We start from the raw sequence: 18,263 nt of genomic DNA, 5'->3' as shown, positions 1-18,263 counted from the left end.
AACTCCAAAATAGTGACTGGACTAATTCTGCTTTGCCTTCACTTTTATTACATGATCATATATTTGATCACCAACCAATCTAACAGACTTAACCTCCAGTAGTAGATAGCAGGGCCACCACCTAGTAACAACACAACAAACTCAGGTGAAAGTAAAGTTAAGACTCACTAAAACTCGGCCGGTGAGAGTTTGGGCAGATATCATGACCCCTGCCCAGTCTTTTACAGAAGTCATCCAGCCCACTTCCCCTTGTGGGATTTCTTCCTTCGCATCCAGGTCTTGGAGGGTATCATCTGGCTGATTAGCCGTGCCGACACCGATTTTCTGTGCATCCTGAAAGAATCAAGCAGGAAAATATACAGTTTTAGTTTCCAGAAACAAGATGACAGGATGGAGGATACATTTTTAAAGAATGTCAAATTTTTCTTGCTGTAATGCTCATAATAACAGCAACCAAAAGTCAAAAGAGATCCTCATCTCATACTGTGCTTTGCTAAAGCTTTGATCTGTCGTCATGCACCTCAATGGGTCAAAATACAACAGCAAGGACAACAGACAACAATGCCAAAAAACAGTGGTATAGGGTGGCAGAATTCATGGTGGTGCCCAGTTCTTCGCAGTGAATTCCAGAACCTCAACAATAGTTTCAGTGAGCGGAACACAGATCAGATTATTTCCTAACAGTAAGTGCAACTTTAACTCTAGCTACATGGCAGAGCGTGGACAGTTAGGCAACAGTTTACTTGCCGCCTGCTTTCCTGAAAAGGAAGGAAGGACACCTGCCCAATTTCAGCGGGCTCCATCTTGTACACTGGCACGCCGGGTCCCAATAATTTAACTCAAGACTCGAGCTGGGAATCCACTGCTGCTTTGCTGCCAGGCTGGAAGAGGATCAGCCCCAAAAGGGGTTGAAAAAGGATACGTATTTCTTCATTCCTTTGTAGGGTCGGGAGCTTAGACCTTCTCCTGCCTTGCGCTGCTCCTCTTCCTGAACACAACCCTCCCACCTGCAAGATGCCCCTGCAATCCAATCCCACCATCAACCCTGTGCCTGCAACCAGTCTCTGGGCCTCGCAATTTGCTGCCAATTCCCAATGTCTTCCAGCCCATTCCGGGTCAGAAGTTGGTTAGCGGGATTGAAACGACCTGGGCGTTAAAATAGCCCGGCCCTCATTTCTGAAGCAAGAGTTGCGTTTCCAGCCTCACCTTGCCACGCATCCAACTAAGGTTAAAATTGGGGCCATAGTTTCTAAGTCAAAGGAAATGATGAGATCCAGTGTCATGATCTAGGATAAGCAGTCAATTCCTGTGGATAGAGTGAGCAAAGCTCTCCAGTTTATGCTAGAAAGCTGTTGCACTAAAAACTTAAAATATGTCAAAAATATTTGCATGCATTAAGAGCTGTGCACACATACTGCATGCTTACACTTGCATGTGAGCAGAGTTATTTAGGCAGCCCCATGGCAATGGAAAGCAGAAGCAGAGAAGGGGAAAACAGCAGACAGTAGAGGGAATGAAGGCAGCCTGCATGGATTCTGGTGGTCAGGGAGCTAATGCTGGCAGACATCCAGATCCAGGCAACATGTGGCCTACACCCAGCACAGGATTTGTTGTGATTCGCAACTTGTAAAGTTAATGCTGCGAAATGCAAGATGGATTTTGGGATGAATTCAAACTTTTTCTTGTCACTATGAACAGTATGAAAAGGTTTCCTAAACCTTAGTTAGTTTCAACCTGTGTTTCTTTAATCGGCTTAATATAAGCCTGCCAAAAATAGAGTCCTATTTACAGGATTGCTTCATCAACATCTCAGCATACAGTCTTCTTACGGTTAATTCCCTTCAATCCTACTTCCGTATAAACTTCCCATTTTAGCTATAAAAACGCTGCGAATTGACTGTCTTCCTGTGTGCCAGTTGATCCTGCCTAACAGTGGCAAAATAAGTCTCATCAGAAATGACCACTTAAGAGTTGGTGGAAAGGAAACACCAGCTCAGACATTTGGCTGGGAGTTGGTTGTTAATGATTTGCTATGGGGAGCACTGTTGCTTGTAACGTTTAAGTGGCTTAGATGATGTTAGTTTAATATCTAAAAGGAGAGAAGTAGAAGGGAGAGGACAGGAGGACAAGCAGCAGGGGAAAAGTAGGGAGGAGGAAGGGGAAGGAAAGAGACAAAATACCCTAAGCTTGAAAATCTATGTTGTTAAGCCATCAACTTCTTGCGCAGGTTGCAATCTTTTAGTGACTACATTTTAGCAGTATTTCATTGTACATAAAGTGCTGTGGGACATCTTGAGGTCATGAAACATACTATATAATTGCAACCCTTCCTTTAGTTGTAAAAACTATTAGTTGTTCATCACATCATTTTCCGTGCCCACTCTTGGATCCCATGTACCATTGATAATATCCTTTAAGCAATCCAACATACTGATTTGAAAACCATTTATTTCATTTAGTCATTCAAGCCTGCAGAAAATTTGACCAATATGAAGATCTTAACACTTATCAATACTGATTTCTCATCACATTTTGAAGACTATAATTTTGCTGGAATAGCACATTCTAAATCAGCACAGTGGTGGATCACTGCTGACAGGTCACATAACCTCAGCCAATGTTAATGGAAACATGCATATAGCCTAATGCTGATGTTTCCATACCTTATACAACCGAGGAATACGATCATGGTGAAACCCGAGGGATACAGGCAGCTCAGTGACTAGCAAATAGGCTACAAATAATGAAACAAACAAGCAATCTCTGGAGAGCCCCACAGAAACCTCATTTACTCTTGAGGAATGGAGCACTGTACCTTTCGTGTAAATAAATCTACAATTTAGCCAATGGCTTTTTTCCCAACCAGTTTATTCCCATGGCATGTTAGTAAGTTGCTCACAGCAATGAGAAAAACAAGTTATACTTTAAGTCTCTCTGAAGTCTGCTCCCCACCCAATCCAGTAATTTATTCCGCTACGAACATACCAATTAGGAGCAGGAGTAGGCCACTCGGCCCTTTGAACCTGCTCAGCCATTCAATAAGTTCATGGCTGAATTGATCACTCCACATTTCCACCTACCCCCGATAACCTTCAACCCTTTGCTCAAGAATCTATCTACCTCTGCCTTAAAAATATTCAAAGACTCTGTTTCCACTGCCTTTTGAGGAAGAGAATTCCAAAGACTCACGATCCTCTGAGAGAAAACATTTCTCCTCATCTCTGTCTTAAACGGGCGACCCTTTATTTTTAAACAGTGACCCCCCCTAGTTCCAGATTCTCCCACAAGGGGAAACATCCTTTCCACATCTACCCTGTCAAGACCCTTCAGGATCTTATATGTTTCAATCAAGTCACCTCTTACTCTTCTAAATTCCAGTAGATACAAGCCTAGCCTGCCCAATCTTTCCTCATAAGACAGCCCGCCCATTCCAGGAATTAGTCCAGTAAACCTTCTCTGTACTGCCTCCAACACATTTACATCCTTCCTTAAATAAGACCACTACTGTACACAGTACTCCAGATGTGGGCTCACCAATGCCCTGTATAGCTGAAGCATAACCTCCATACTTTTGTATTCAATTCTCCTTGTGATAAACGATAACATTCCATTAGCTTTCCTAATTACGTGCTGTACCTGCATACTAACCTTTTGGGACTCGTTCACTAGCACACCCAGATCGTTCTGCATCTCAGAGCTCTGCAATCTCTCACCATTTAGATAATATGCTTCTTTTTTATTCTTCCTGCCAAAGTGGACAATCTCACACTTTCCCACATTGTACTCCATTTGCCAGGTCTTTGCCCACTCACTTAACCTATCTATATCCCTTTGAAGCCTCCTTATGTCATCTTCACAAGTTACTTTCCTACCTATCTTTGTGTCATCGGCAAATTTAGCAATTATACCTTCGGTCCCTTCATCTAAGTTATTTACATAAATTGTAAAAAGTTGAGGCCCCAGCACAGATCCCTGCAGCACACCACTCATTACATCTTGCCAACCAGAAAATGACCCATTTATGCCTACTCTCAGTTTCCTGTCCTCAGTACCTTGCTCTATGGCAGCGAGGCCTGGACAACGTATGTCAGCCAAGAGCGACGTCTCAATTCATTCCATCGTCGCTGCCTCCGGAGAATACTTGGCATCAAGTGGCAGGACCGTATCTCCAACACAGAAGTCCTCGAGGCGGCCAACATCCCCAGCTTATACACACTACTGAGTCAGCGGCGCTTGAGATGGCTTGGCCATGTGAGCCGCATGGAAGACGGCAGGATCCCCAAAGACACATTGTACAGCGAGCTCGCCACTGGTATCAGATCCACCGGCCGTCCATGTCTCCGCTTTAAAGACATCTGCAAACGCGACATGAAGTCCTGTGACATTGATCACAAGTCGTGGGAGTCAGTTGCCAGTGTCCGCCAGAGCTGGTGGGCAGCCATTAAGGCGGGGCTAAAGTGTGGTGAGTCGAAGAGACTTAGCAGTTGGCAGGAAAAAAGACAGAGGTGCAAGGGGAGAGCCAACTGTGTAACAGCCCCGACAAACAAATTTTTCTGCAGCACCTGTGGAAGAGCCTGTCACTCTAGAATTGGCCTTTATAGCTACTCCAGGCGCTGCTCCACACACCACTGACCACCTCCAGGCCCTTACCTATTGTCTCTCGAGACAAGGAGGCCAAAGAAAAGTTTCCCGTTAGTTAACCAATCTTCTATCCACGCCAATATGTTACCCCCTACATCATAAGCTTTTATTTTCTGCAATAACCTTTGATGCGGCACCTTATCAAATGCCTCCTGGAAATCTAAGTACAATACATCCACCAGTTCCCCTTTAGCCACAGCACATGTAACTCCCTCAAAGAACTCCAATAAATTGGTTAAACAGGATTTCCCTTTCACAAAACCATGTTGACTTTGCCTGATTACCTTGAATTTTTCTAAATGCCCTGCTAAAACGTCTTTAAGAATAGCTTCTAACATTTTCCCTGAGACAGATGTTAAGCTAACTGGCCTGTAGTTTCCTGCTTTCTGTCTCCCTCCCTTTTTGAATAAAAGGAGTTTCATTCACTATTTTCCAATCTAACGGAACCTTCCCCGAATCTCGGGAATTTTGGAAAATTAAAACTAACGCATCAACTATCTCACTAGCCACTTCTTTTAACACCCCAGAATGAAGTCCATCAGGACCCAGGGACTTGTCAGCCCACAGCTCCAACAATTTGTTCAGTATCACTTCCTTGGTGAATGTAATTTTCTTGAATTCCTCCCTCCCTTCCCTGACTTATAGCTAATACTGGGATGTTACCTGTATCCTCAATAGTGAAGACCAATGCAAAATATCTGTTCATTTCGTCTGCCATCTCCTTATTCATTATTAATTCCCCAGACTCACATTCTATAGGACCAATGCTCACTTCGTTAACTCTTTTAAAAAAAAATATCTATAGAAACTCTTACTATCTGTCTTTATATTTCTAGCTTTCTCTCGTACTCTAATTTTACCTTCCTTATCAATCTTTTAGTCGTTCTTTGCTGTTTTTTATATTCCGTCCAATCTTGTGACCTGCCTCCCATCTTTGCGCAATTATAGGCTCTTTCTTTAAGTTTGATACTATTTTTAACTGTTTTAGTTAACCACGAATGGCAGGTCCCACCCTTTGGAAATTTTCTTTCTCGTTGAAATGTATCTATTCTGTGTATTCTGAAATATCCCCTTAAATGTCTGCCACTGCATTTCTATTGACCTATCCTTTGACCTAATTTACCAGTTCACTTTAGCTAGCTCTGCTTTCATGTCCTCATAATTGCCCTTATTTAAGTTTAAAATACTAGTCTTGGACCCACGCTTCTCTCCCTCAAACTGAACGTAAAATTCAATCATATTATGATTGCTGCTACCTAGGGGCGCCTTAACTATGAGGTCATTAATTAATCCTATCTCGTTGTACAATACCAGGTCTAGTATAGTCTGCTCTCTGGTTGGCTCCAGAACGTATTGTTCCAAGAAATTATCCTGAAAACATTCTATGTACTCCTCATCTAAGCTACCTCTGCCCATCTGATTTTTCCAGTCTATGTGTACCACTAGGATACAGGATCTTTAGGATATAGATAATGCCCAGAACTGCTCCACAGCACTGTCGAGAATAAACAAATGCACATTAAATAGCCAGCTGCTCATCATGAGCTGCTACATAAATGCTTCGACTAATCAGAAAGCAAAAACTGAAGCGAACAGAGAATTTTGTGCTGACAATGTTGGGTCATTTTAACAGGGGGAAATCATTTAAATATAGAAATACAGGAAGAGATCTATTAAATGTTTCCAGTGTGTCAATGATCTAAAGGATACAGGGCTTCATTTTATAAAAGGTCTTTCTATCATTACCAATTCCCAAATACTTCACTTCCAAATTATTACTGTACTTTCAACCTCCCAATTGTGGCCATCCATTCGCCACATAAGTCTGCAACTGTCAATCTGTTCAATCAGTCCCTCTCGTCCATGTTTTACGCCCGCCCATCATAAAGCCTTCACCCTCCGCTCATTTCCCATGGTATAGCTCATACCTTCTCTCTCAAGTCCAGTGGCCACAGATTTAAAAATATCTGGTGCACAACTGGTTTCACCATCCATCTATAGACCACATCCAGCTCTATTGGACCTCACTCTACTCCACCAAAACCGCTCACTACTCCAAGTTGGTGTTTATTAAGGCTTGAGTTTCAATGCTGGGGAATAGAATATTGTTCTACCTGAAGACAGGATTGAGCACTCACAGATTAGGTATAAACGAGTGAAATACAGACTCAAGCCCTCTTTACTCTTTTTCCTCCCCCTCACCCCAACAAAAGTATGCCTTCTTCTACCTCAATGGCTTCCTTGAATTGAGACTGCTAATTTGATGCAAACATTAGTAGCAAACTATGTGTGGCGGACCTATGGCTGCTCGTGAGTGGCTTGACAACATCTCGAAATTCAGTCACCAAATATTAATTTATTGGGTAGGAAACCCTGTTCCATGTCAAATATCATACCACAGTGAAGCACATTGCCAAAGGATACCGAATGCACTTTTAGCATTTATCTTTCATAACGATTAATATTTACACTAGGACAGATTTCACATCATGCTTCAAATTTCACAAGATTAGCTATTTAAGGCAATGGGTACAAAGAAATATTACTAACAAAAAATGTTTCCCTCTTTGTTAAAGATACTTCGGCAAATACTAATTTCTTAACTGATATACTACCTACTCAGCTTTGCGAATTCTTGTATCAGGCTCTTTAACAGACTGAAGATCTATAGAGAATGTTGTGCCTTGGTAGTCAGAATATATATTTAAGAAGGGCAGGAATATTATAACATGCAATGCACAATATTTCATTCTGCTGCTCAGGTGCAACTATGTGTTACTAAGCCACAAGGTCTAACTGGACGTGCAGAGGTTAATCAAAGGTCAGTCCCTCTTGGGCACCTCCTAAGGTTAATTAGAGAATGGGGAATGATTATCTCTGATGACTAGCAGCAGCAGGAAATTATCAGCATTCTTCTGGGAAAGATTGTTTTGCATCTGTCCCCAAGTGTGATGGACTTGATTAATTTGCACACAAACACAGATATATATCTCCTATAGCAAGTGAGTCAGTGGCTATGTTATTGCAAAAGAGGGCATGAGAGCGTGGAAGGACTTCACATCTCCACTGAAAGTATTTAGCAAGATGTTTGTGGTAGGTTTGGTCATAGACAGCAGAGAAAGCATTTCTGATTTGAAAATAACTTAATATCGTTATTCATTGCAGGTTGACATCTAGATTGTTCCCTGGACATACGGCAGCGAGATAGATACATCTGTGCATGTCTCACATGGAGAATGAATGATTCTTTACCTAAGGATAACAGTCAGTCATTGTCTTCTGGTTAGGGCACAGGTTTTTATAAGGAGGGCCAAGAAACATTAAATTTAAAGATTAAACTGTGAATCTTTTTTTTAAAAATTCTACTATCACTGCTACATTGCTGAGCACTACGAAAAGGTGCTGCTTGAATGAACATGTTTAAATTCATAACTTTTACTCAGCATTGTCCTCCAAAGTCATCCCAGAACTTATTCCCCCTTTTAAAAATAGATTTAACAGTTTACTCACTGCCCATTTTTGATTTATAGTTTTGGATCTTGGTGATTGAACAGGTCTCATCTGTTAATTGCTGATTTCCTATTCAGTTCTGATTTGCTACTGCTTTGTGAATGTGAAATTTCATTTATTCCTGGTTTACAAGTATGAAATGTAAACTAGATACATATGTGATGCAAACCTTGAACATAAAGTTATTGCATCAGGTCTGATGGACACACATAGGTGCTAAACTTACAATGTCTTTATAACCTTCCCACCAAAGCTGTAGAGCCCCATATTTAATCTACTCAGCATTTTCTGTAATCAGAGTCCTCTGAAAACTAATGTCCTTTAGAGAAGGAAATCTGCCCTTACTTGGTCTGGCCTGCATGTGATTCCAGACCCACAGAAATGTGATTGACTCTTAACTGCCCTCTGAAATGGCCTAGCAAGCCACTCAGAAAAGTCGAAAAAGAATAATACCAAACAAGACCATCCAGCATCAACCGAGGCGCCGGAAATGACAAAGGCACACCCTGACCAGTCAACCTTGCAAAGTCTTCCTCACCAACATCTGGGGACTTGTTCCAAAATTGGGAGAGCTGTCCCACAGACCAGTCAAGCAACAGCCTGACATAGTCATACTCACTAAATCATACCTTACAGCCAATGTCCCAGACTCCATCATCACCATCCCTGCATACATCCTGTATTACCGGCAGGACAGAACCACCAAAAGTGGCGGCACAATGGTATACAGTTGGGAGGGAGTGGCCCTGAGAGTCCTCAACACAGGGTCAGGACCCTATAAAGTCTCATGGCACCAGGCCAAACACAGGCAAGGAAATCTCCTGATTACCACCTACTGCCCTCAGTCAGCTGATGAATCAGTACTCTTCCATATTAAACACCACTCATAAGAATCATGGAGGGCAGCAAGGGCATGGAATGTACTCTGGCTGTGGGACTTGAATGTCCATCACCAAGAGTGGCTTGGTAGCACCACAACTGACCAAGTTGTTCGAGTCCTGAAGGACATATCTGCCACAATGGGTCTGCGGCAGGTGTTGAGAGAACTAACAAGAAGGAAAAACATACTTGACCTCACCCTCACTAATCTTCCTGTTGCAGATGCATCTGTCCATGACAGTATTCGTAGGAGTGACCATCACACAGTCCATCATGTTGTGTGGCACGACCACCATGGTAAATAGGATAGATTTAGAACAGATCTAACTATTCAAGAGGTGCTCTGGGCAATCAGCAACAGCAGAATTGTATTCAACCACAATTTGTAACCTCATGGCCTGGCGTATCTCTCGCTCTACAATTACCATCAAGCCAGGGAATCAACCCTGGTTTAAAGACGAGTGCAGGAGAGCATGTCAGGAGCAGCACTAGTCATACCTAAAAATGAGGTGCCACTCTGGTGAAGCTACAAGAAGACTACATGCACACTAAGCAGCAGAAACAACATGCATATAAACAATCCCACAACTAACAGATCAGATCAAAGCTCTGCAGTCCTGCCATATCCATTTGTGAATGGTGGTGGACAATGAAACAACTAACTAGAGGAGGAGGCTCCACAAATATCCTCATCCTCAACGATGGGGGATCCTAGCACATCAGTGCAAAAGACAAGGCTAAAGCATTTGCATCAATCTTCAGCCAGAAGTGCCAGGTGGATGATCCATCTTGGCCTCCTCCAGAGGTCCCTAGCATCATAGATGCCAGTCTTCAGCCAATCCGTTTCACTCCACGTTGTTACGACCAGGTGAGAAAGGGGTCCAGGGATTCCCTCTCAGCCTTTTCCTGGTTTGACCGTAACAGGGTTTAATTTTTAAATAACGACTGTGATTTTAGCTTCCCCTCAGTGAATCCTTGTTCACTGCTCTCTAATTGTAACGGCAAAGAAATCAACCCGGCAGGTTTTCTTCGATTTAAACAAGCAAGGTATAAGTTTATTAACCTTAAAACGCTAATTAGGTAAAAACTACTAAAAATATGTGATGATGCTAGCATGCATTCGTGATAAATACATGCAGATAGAGACAGAAAAGGAGGAAGAATCATGGGGAAAGGTTTGAAGCAATAGCTGGAGTTCTTTGCTGTCTTTTGAATTCGATGTAAAGTCTTCGATTTGCAGGTAAATCTTGCCATCCCATTGGGACCCAGTGCACTCTTTCAAACTTGCTTCGATGGTTTTCTGTCTTCTTGAAAACCAGTTGCAGTTTCTTCTTTTCGTGAGAGAGAGTCGTTTCTTCTCTTTTGTCTTCAAATTGCAGTCAGACCCAAACTGTTCTGTGAACACAATTCAAAACCAAACCTGGGCCAGCAGGCCAGTATGTGACTCACTCTTTTTCTCGGGACAGCCTGCCCGATGAGTTTTGTGGATTCTTTCAATCTTAGTCGACATCCTCAGTAGGGGGCTGGAATGCTGACCTTCACGCCCTCAATGTCTTTTGATCAAAATCCATTTGGTTAATTGAATCACGGAGCAGTTCCATTGTCTTCTCCAGGCAACTGTCTCTTAGAATGCAAATGTTTCCAGCCACTGTCCTTTTAGAATGCAGGTGCAGTCATGTTTTTAGTCCAGTAAGTGTTTAAAATTAATGTTCCATATGACAAAATTAATATGCCTCATTTTTGGCTGGGTGTGGTTTTCCTCACAACATGATATCAAGAAACGGCTGAAGGGACTGGATACTGCAAAGGCTATGGGCCCTGACAACATTCCGGCAATTGTACTGAAGACTTGTGCTCCAGAACTGGCTGCACCCCTAGCCAAGCTGTTCCAGAACAGCAATACTGGCATCTATCCGACAATGTGGAAAATTGCCCAGGTGTGTCCTGCCCACAAAAAGAACAACAAATCCAATCCGGCCAATTACTGCCCAACCCATCTACTCTCAATTATCAGCAAAATGATGGAAAGTGTCACTGACAGCACTTATTCAGCAATAACCTACTCACCGATGCTCAGTTTGGATTCCACCAGGGGCACTTGGCTCCAGACCTCATAACAGCCTTGGTCCAAACATGAACAAATGGGCTGAATTCCAGAGGCGAGGTGTGAGCAACTACCCTTGACATCAAGGCAACATTAGACTGGGTGCGACGTCAAGGAGTCAATGGGAATCAAGGGAAAATTCTCCCCTGGTTGGAGTCATGCCTAGCACAAAGGAAGATGGTTGCGGTTGTTGGAGGCCAATCATCTCAGCCCCAGGACATCACTGCGGGAGCTCCTCAGGGTCGTGCCCTAGGCCCAACCATCTACAGATGCTTCATCAATGACCTTCCCTCCATCATAAGGTCAAAAGTGGGATGTTCACTGATGATTTCACAATGTTCAGTACCATTCAAGACTGAAGCAGTCCGTATCTACATGCAGCAAGATCTGGACTAAATTCAGGCTTGGGCTTATAAGTGGCAAACAACACTTGCAAGGCAATGACCATCTCCAACAAAGGAGAATCTAACCATTTCCCTTGACATTCAACAGCATTACCATCACTGAATTCCCCACCAACATCCTAGGGGTTACCATTGACCAGAAACGTAACTGGACCAGCCACATAAATACTGTGGCTGCAAGAGCAGGTCAGAGGCTGGGAAATCTGTGGCGACTAATTCACCTCCTCACTCCTCAAAGCCTGTCCATCATCGAGGCACAAGTCAGGACTTTAATGGAATACTCTCCATTTGCCTGGATGAGTTGAGCTCCAACAACTTTCAAGAAGCTTGACACCATTCAGGACAAAAACAGCCCAATTGATTGGCACCCCATCCACCACCTTAAACATTCACCATTCTTCATCGTCATTGGGTTAAAAAACTGGAACTCCCTCTCTAACACCACTGTGGATGTACCTACACCACATGGACTGCAACAATCCAAGGCAGCGGCTCATTACCATCTTCTCAACGGCAATTAGGGATGGGCAACAACAAATGCTGGCCTTGCCAGAATGCTCACATCCCATGCAAGAATTTTAAAAAACTCTTTCTTGTATTCTAGCTTGTGTACAATGACAGTGTTCATCCCATTGGTGCTTTTGCTGTCCTAATCTCAAGGCACAGCAAGAGTTCCAAAATACAACTTCAGTGATATTAAGAACAGGCAAGAAGCAGCTCCTTAGGCCTATGTTAAAATATTTCAGTCAAACTGTGCCATGTGATCTGATGCTCCCCTAAACACTATGTTTACCTTGCACAAAAAAAAATCACTATTCTAAGTTGTTCTACACTTAAAACTTGCTATTTGTCAAAATATTTTTACTGTAAATACAGTTTAAATTGCTGCAGCACAGCCTCCCCTTTGCAGAATGGTGGGAATTAGCTGCACATCCTGCAGTCACCATCATTCTATTGACATTCCCATGGCAAATGAGGGGCTGTGCTGGAGAGAGACAGGGTTTTGGGTCTATATGCTCAACTCCCTGGCAATCCAATGACATTCCCAATCCAAATTGGGGCTGTGCCACGAGGTGGGGTGAGGAGTTGGGTCTATATACTGTACTCCCTATCATTCTATTGATAGTTGCACTGTCAAAAGAAGGCACAGAGCAAAGGGAGTGAAAATCAGGAGATACCACAGAAATCTAACCAGGCAACGGCGAAGCAGCATTTACTGAGGGCTAAAAGCAGATCACTTGACTGTCCTTTCAAATAGGGAACTGTGGGTGGTACATAAAGTTTTTTAAAAAAAGAGTAACAGGAGAAAAGGACAGTTAGCTGATGATACCTGTAGGGGTTGTGACTTGAACACCCATCTGGCTGCTTCACAATCAGGCCTTCGCAGGGTATTACAATAATTGACAATATGTGAAATTGCTTTCGAAGAGAGTCTTTGGAAACCCACAAATAAACATTCAACTTAAATGACCTGAGATAGATAAGTTAGCAAATAATTAAAAGGAAGTCCAGCATACTGCAGCATTAACATATTTTATATACATATTCTTTGGCCTCCTTATCTCGAGAGACAATGGGTAAGTGCCTGGAGGTGGTCAGTGGTGTGTGAAGCAGCGCCTGGAGTGGCTATAAAGGCCAATTCTAGAGTGACAGGCTCTTCCACAGGTGCTGCAGAGAAATTTGTTTGTCGGGGCTGTTACACAGTTGGCTCTCCCCTTGCACCTCTGTCTCTTTTCCTGCCAACTACTAAGTCTCTTCGACTCGCCACACTTTAGCCCCGCCTTTATGGCTGCCCGCCAGCTCTGGCGGACACTGGCAACTGAATCCCACGACTTGTGATCAATGTCACAGGATTTCATGTCGCGTTTGCAGACGTCTTTAAAGCGGAGATGTGGACAGCCAGTGGGTCTGATACCAGTGGCGAGCTCGCTGTACAATGTGTCTTTGGGGATCCTGCCATCTTCCATGTGGCTCACATGGCCAAGCCATCTCAAGCGCCGCTGACTCAGTAGTGTGTATAAGCCGGGGATGTTAGCCGCCTCGAGGACTTCTGTGTTGGAGATACGGTCCTGCCACCTGATGCCAAGGATTCTCCGGAGGCAGCGAAGATGGTATGAATTGAGACGTCGCTCTTGGCTGACATACGTTTATATTTAACATTTATGTATTTAACAGGTGCTCGCTGAACCACATTGATTCCCGATCAACCAATATCGTGATTTTAAAACTCTCATCCTTGTTTTCAATGTGTTGTAATGATTCCATCTCTCCATGGCCTCATACCTCCCCATCTCTGTAATTGCCTCCAACCCCACAACCCTCAAATATATGCACTCATCAAATTCTGGCCTCGAGTACCCCCGATTTTCATCCCTCCACCATTGGTAGCTATGCTTTTAGTTGCCTCGGCCCGAAGCTCTGCTACACCTCTCTGCCTTGCTTTCCTCCTTTTGGAGGCTCCTTAAAACCTACCTTTTTAACCAAGCTTTTGGTCATCTCACCTAATATCTCCTTATGTGGCTCGGTGTCATATTTTGTTTTATATTGCTTTGGAAGTGTCTTGGATCATTATATTATGTTAAAGGGGCTATATAAATATAGGCTATTATTTTCAAGCATAGATCTGAAATGCAGCTCAACTGCATAATTTTAGGAAGGATATGAAGGCTTTGGAGAGGGTACAAGAGAGATTTAATGGTTCCAGGGATAAGGGAGTAGAGTTATGTGGATAGGCTGGAGAAGGCCGGGAAGCTCTCCTCAGAGCATAGAAGGCTAAGAGGAGTTTTGATAGAGGTACTTAAAAATCATGAAAGGTTTAAATAGAGTAAATAAAGAGAAACTGTTTCCAATGGCCGAAGGGTCGATAACCACAGAGCACAGATTCAAGGTGATTGGCTAAAGGAACAAATGCAGTTGAAGCAAAGCTTTTTATATGCAATGTGAGATTAGGATTTGGAATGCATTGTCTAATAGGTTGGTGGAAATGGATTCAATAATAACCTTCAAAAGGGAATTGGGTAAACATTTGGCGCAGAGAAAAATAGCAAGGATGTGGGGGAAGGAGCCGAGGCGTGGGACCAACTAGATTGTTCTTTGAAAGAGCTGGCGCAGACTCGATGGACCAAATGGTCTCCTTCTGCGCTGTATTGTTCTATGATTCAATAATACTGGAACATAGAACCACGATTCCCAGTCTGCATCCCAATGACATTCAGGATTTACATTCATTTACCTTCATTCAATTTTAGCAATTCTCAGCCAAGTTATGATATGCTTTTACATTGAGTTATAGGGAGAGAAGAGGTCAATACTATCCTTTTTAAGGAAAACTCCCAGTTGAAAAAGGAATTTATTCATTGTATGGAGTCGTCGTGTGCAGACTGCATTCTATACATTCTGACCTGTTGAATGGACAGTTAGGTGTTATGACTTTGAATTAAAAGCTCGTGTTTTTTTTCCTGAGACAGTCATTCACTGGAAATGAAACTGAAAGCTCCAGAGAGTTCTGGAAAAGACAAAGCTGGTTCTAAGCAGTTTGAAGCACAGTCTTATGATCAGAGCCATGTGACTGGAGCTCAGGTTTCAGTTGGCAGTGTGTGGAAGCATAAAGCAGCCAGCTGTTTTAAGGAGACAAGCTGGGAGCTGTTGGTTATTTTAATAAGACCAGCTGCAAGCAAAGAAGTCTGGACTCTGAGGGCTGATCATCAGTGAATATGGTTTACAGCAGTTGTCTTTGGTGACTTAAAAAGAGTTACCAGTGGAACCACGCCACCATGACAGTTGTGGGAAAGGCCGATGTTGTTCAAGAAGCGACAATACTGAACCATTAAAGGGAAGATTGCGTCGCTCGCTATTGACGGGACATTACTTCCATATCTGCATCCTGGAGGACAGGACTTAGAAAACTACCTGAGCAAGTTCCTGATTTTGATGTACTTTGGAACTAATCGGCACACTCTTGCTGACATGACTGCTCAGAGGATTCATAAGGACTAACTTTGTGGCATCTGATAATTAAAGTGTAACCTTTGAGATAAATACGTCGACTGATTTAACTGTTCATGTTTAATTTATGTTGGTTTTGGTTTGAGTGTTAAAGTAAAATTTATAAAAGTGAAATCTTGTCATTTTTTTTTTGTTCCCTGAATTAGGATCATTTGGCGGATTTGATTCTTTTGGTTTGCTGGTGGTCTCCATAGGGATATCATTGGACAGTTGTGGGGATCTGAAGAAAGCACAATATAAGCCAATATTGTGTGCAAACAATCTTTTGGAAGAAATCAAAATGCACACCAAAATATTACATTTATCTGATTTCAGGTCTTAAACATTGCCTTCCAGCCAGGACCATATTTTCCAGAGTAAAAGATTGGAATACTTGCACAAAAGTAATTTATGTTTATAACCAGATGAGTCTGAACATGTGCATGTGTGTGTAGCTGCTACAGGTGGATGTAACTTTGCAGGATACTATAATGGCTCAGTGACAAAGAACTGAATTGATTGGAAACAACAGTTAATTTAGCTGCTGTTTTCAGTGATTTGTATCATTCCAGGCAACTTTTTATTCTCTGTGCCCATAATATTTAGATACCTTTGCAGTCCACAATCAACTTGGCATTGGGGAATGCAGAGTTTTAACAGATGACACCTCACAGAAGGGGGCAGCTTCCCCTTCTGTTAATTTTTCTTCTGCTTCTTAAAAGCAGATATGTTCATATTAGAGTTGGAGGCAATTCATCCTTCGTGTCTATGCTGGCTCCTTGCTAGAACAATTCAAAATGAATGCCACTGCCCTGCTCTCTGCCCATCGTCCTTTATATTATATTCCAAAAAGCCAGTTGGTGAACGATAGACTGAGTAAAGATTGGCTCCAGTACTAACATTTATTTACAGAGTGAAATATTACATACACCTAACTCAACTACATCCCCCAGTTTCAGAGAGTGTCCCCTTATATCTGCTCAAGTGAAACCCCAATTAATGCCCTCCACCTACATATAATTAAACAACTGACATACAATTAACATTTTACCTTTATTTACTTCAAATATTTAACCACTTTTCCTTCAGAGGATGCAGCTATTCCTGTGGAAAAGCATCCAAGCTTTAACAACCCTCTTGCATCAAGAAATTTCTCCCAATCCATTCCTTGATTTCAGCGGCAGTCTTAAATAGATGGCCTCACCACAAACTCCCCAACCAGAAGAGTCTTTCTCTGGTAACCCACACAAAAACTTCACATTTGAAACGTCTCGACTAAATCAGTGTTAACTTCTCTGCTTCAGTGAAAATAGTTTTTTTTTAAATCTGCTCTGCAACATGAGAAAGAGGAGTCTTACTAACAGGACACCTGTTAAACCTGCTGGGGTGGGGGCTGGTCATTGAACCAGGAACAGAGAAGCAATGGGCATCAAGTCTTCTGTACTTACGTTAATCAAAAAATTGTTAAATATAATTTCTAACCTTAGCTAAATCAATCCAAAGCAGCCCTCACCATGAGCCTGGAGAATTATCTTCATTCTTATCGAACAGATTGCCAATTATGGAGTGGGCATTCTAGGGATTATTTTGCAAATCTCTGCCCTGAGCTTGGAAACTTGCTTGGCAGAAGTGCAGGCCACTGACAGGACTATAATACTTGATAGGTAGACTGCGCTCCGGGCAAGGCTCCACACCAGAAGCAGAGCTTTGCAAAGTCAACAGGTGTCTAGATGGATATCACAATTCTGGTCATATTAGACTGAGTACAGAACCGTTTAAAGATGATTGGGTCTGAGCATCACTATGTTTTAAAAAAAAAAGTTGCACTGTATCCTCCACTGACAAATTCTTTGTCTCAATACTTAATAAGACATTTTTAATATGAATTTCAATCTGAGGATGTGCAATGCTTAAAGTTTACTTTCAATTTTCAGATAGTAAGTGCAGGTATGTACAGAAATCCTCCTCCCAACACTGACATTTAAAGTGAAACAGTATGCAGCAAAAGCTCGCATTTATATAATGCTTTAATGTGGAAAAAGTTCACAAGTTCTTCCTCGATCATAAATTGAACAGCTGTCTAGCTGTTATATGTTTAGGAAAGGTAACCAAACTCTTCTGTACGTATTTCAGATTTCCAGTATCCACAGTACCTAGCTTTTGTCTTCTCCTGGTAGGTTCAGTAAATTCACAGGATATCCCAAGGACCTTCAGAGGACCTTTTGAACCTGGATTGACTCCACACTGGAATTTTACTGCATTTGGGCCTGAACCCAAACAGTGAGACACTACTTTCACCAAGGTCTTCTTCTCTGGAATTGTGTCACCTGGATTCTGGAGCTATATTGCAAGTTCAACCAGTTTCCAAGTGAAAGCAAAACACTGCAGATGCTGGAAATCTGAAATAAAAACAGAAAATGCTAGAACAAAAGGGAAAATCTGTGATAGAGTAGAAGGTAGGAGATTAAATAACAAAAGGAATGATGGTGCAAGGTAAAAGGTAATGGTAATGAGACAAGAAACAAAAGATGGGTCTAGAAGAGTGTAAATGGGAATAGCAAAATTAACAACTGCCATCTGAAAGAGTGCTTGAATTTATTAATGTACAACAGATGTTGGAATAGTCTGTAAATCAAAGAAGGAATAAAAGGATTGGAGAAGAGGAGATTTTTACTTCAGGTTATAGTTTGTATTGCTTGTGCACCTGTTGCTGGTCAAGTAAATATGACCTTTAAATAGAA

General features: G+C 42.2%; 1 protein-coding gene across 6 annotated transcripts in view; it reads right to left on the bottom strand.

The window, feature by feature from the left end:
- kcnma1a (potassium large conductance calcium-activated channel, subfamily M, alpha member 1a) overlaps window positions 1-18,263 on the bottom strand; it is a 787,618-nt gene that overhangs the window by 580,665 nt on the left and 188,690 nt on the right. For all 6 annotated transcript variants that reach the window (XM_068020590.1, XM_068020585.1, XM_068020588.1 and 3 more), the window contains exon 2: window positions 169-333. In XM_068020590.1, coding sequence (XP_067876691.1) covers window positions 169-333 — 165 coding nt within the window. The remainder of the gene's footprint in view (window positions 1-168; window positions 334-18,263) is intronic.

The sequence above is a fragment of the Heterodontus francisci genome, chromosome 42, assembly GCF_036365525.1.
Source record: "Heterodontus francisci isolate sHetFra1 chromosome 42, sHetFra1.hap1, whole genome shotgun sequence".
NCBI lineage: Eukaryota > Metazoa > Chordata > Chondrichthyes > Heterodontiformes > Heterodontidae > Heterodontus > Heterodontus francisci.
Note: the sequence above shows the minus strand (reverse complement) of the source record. Positions and strands in the feature narration are given on the sequence as shown.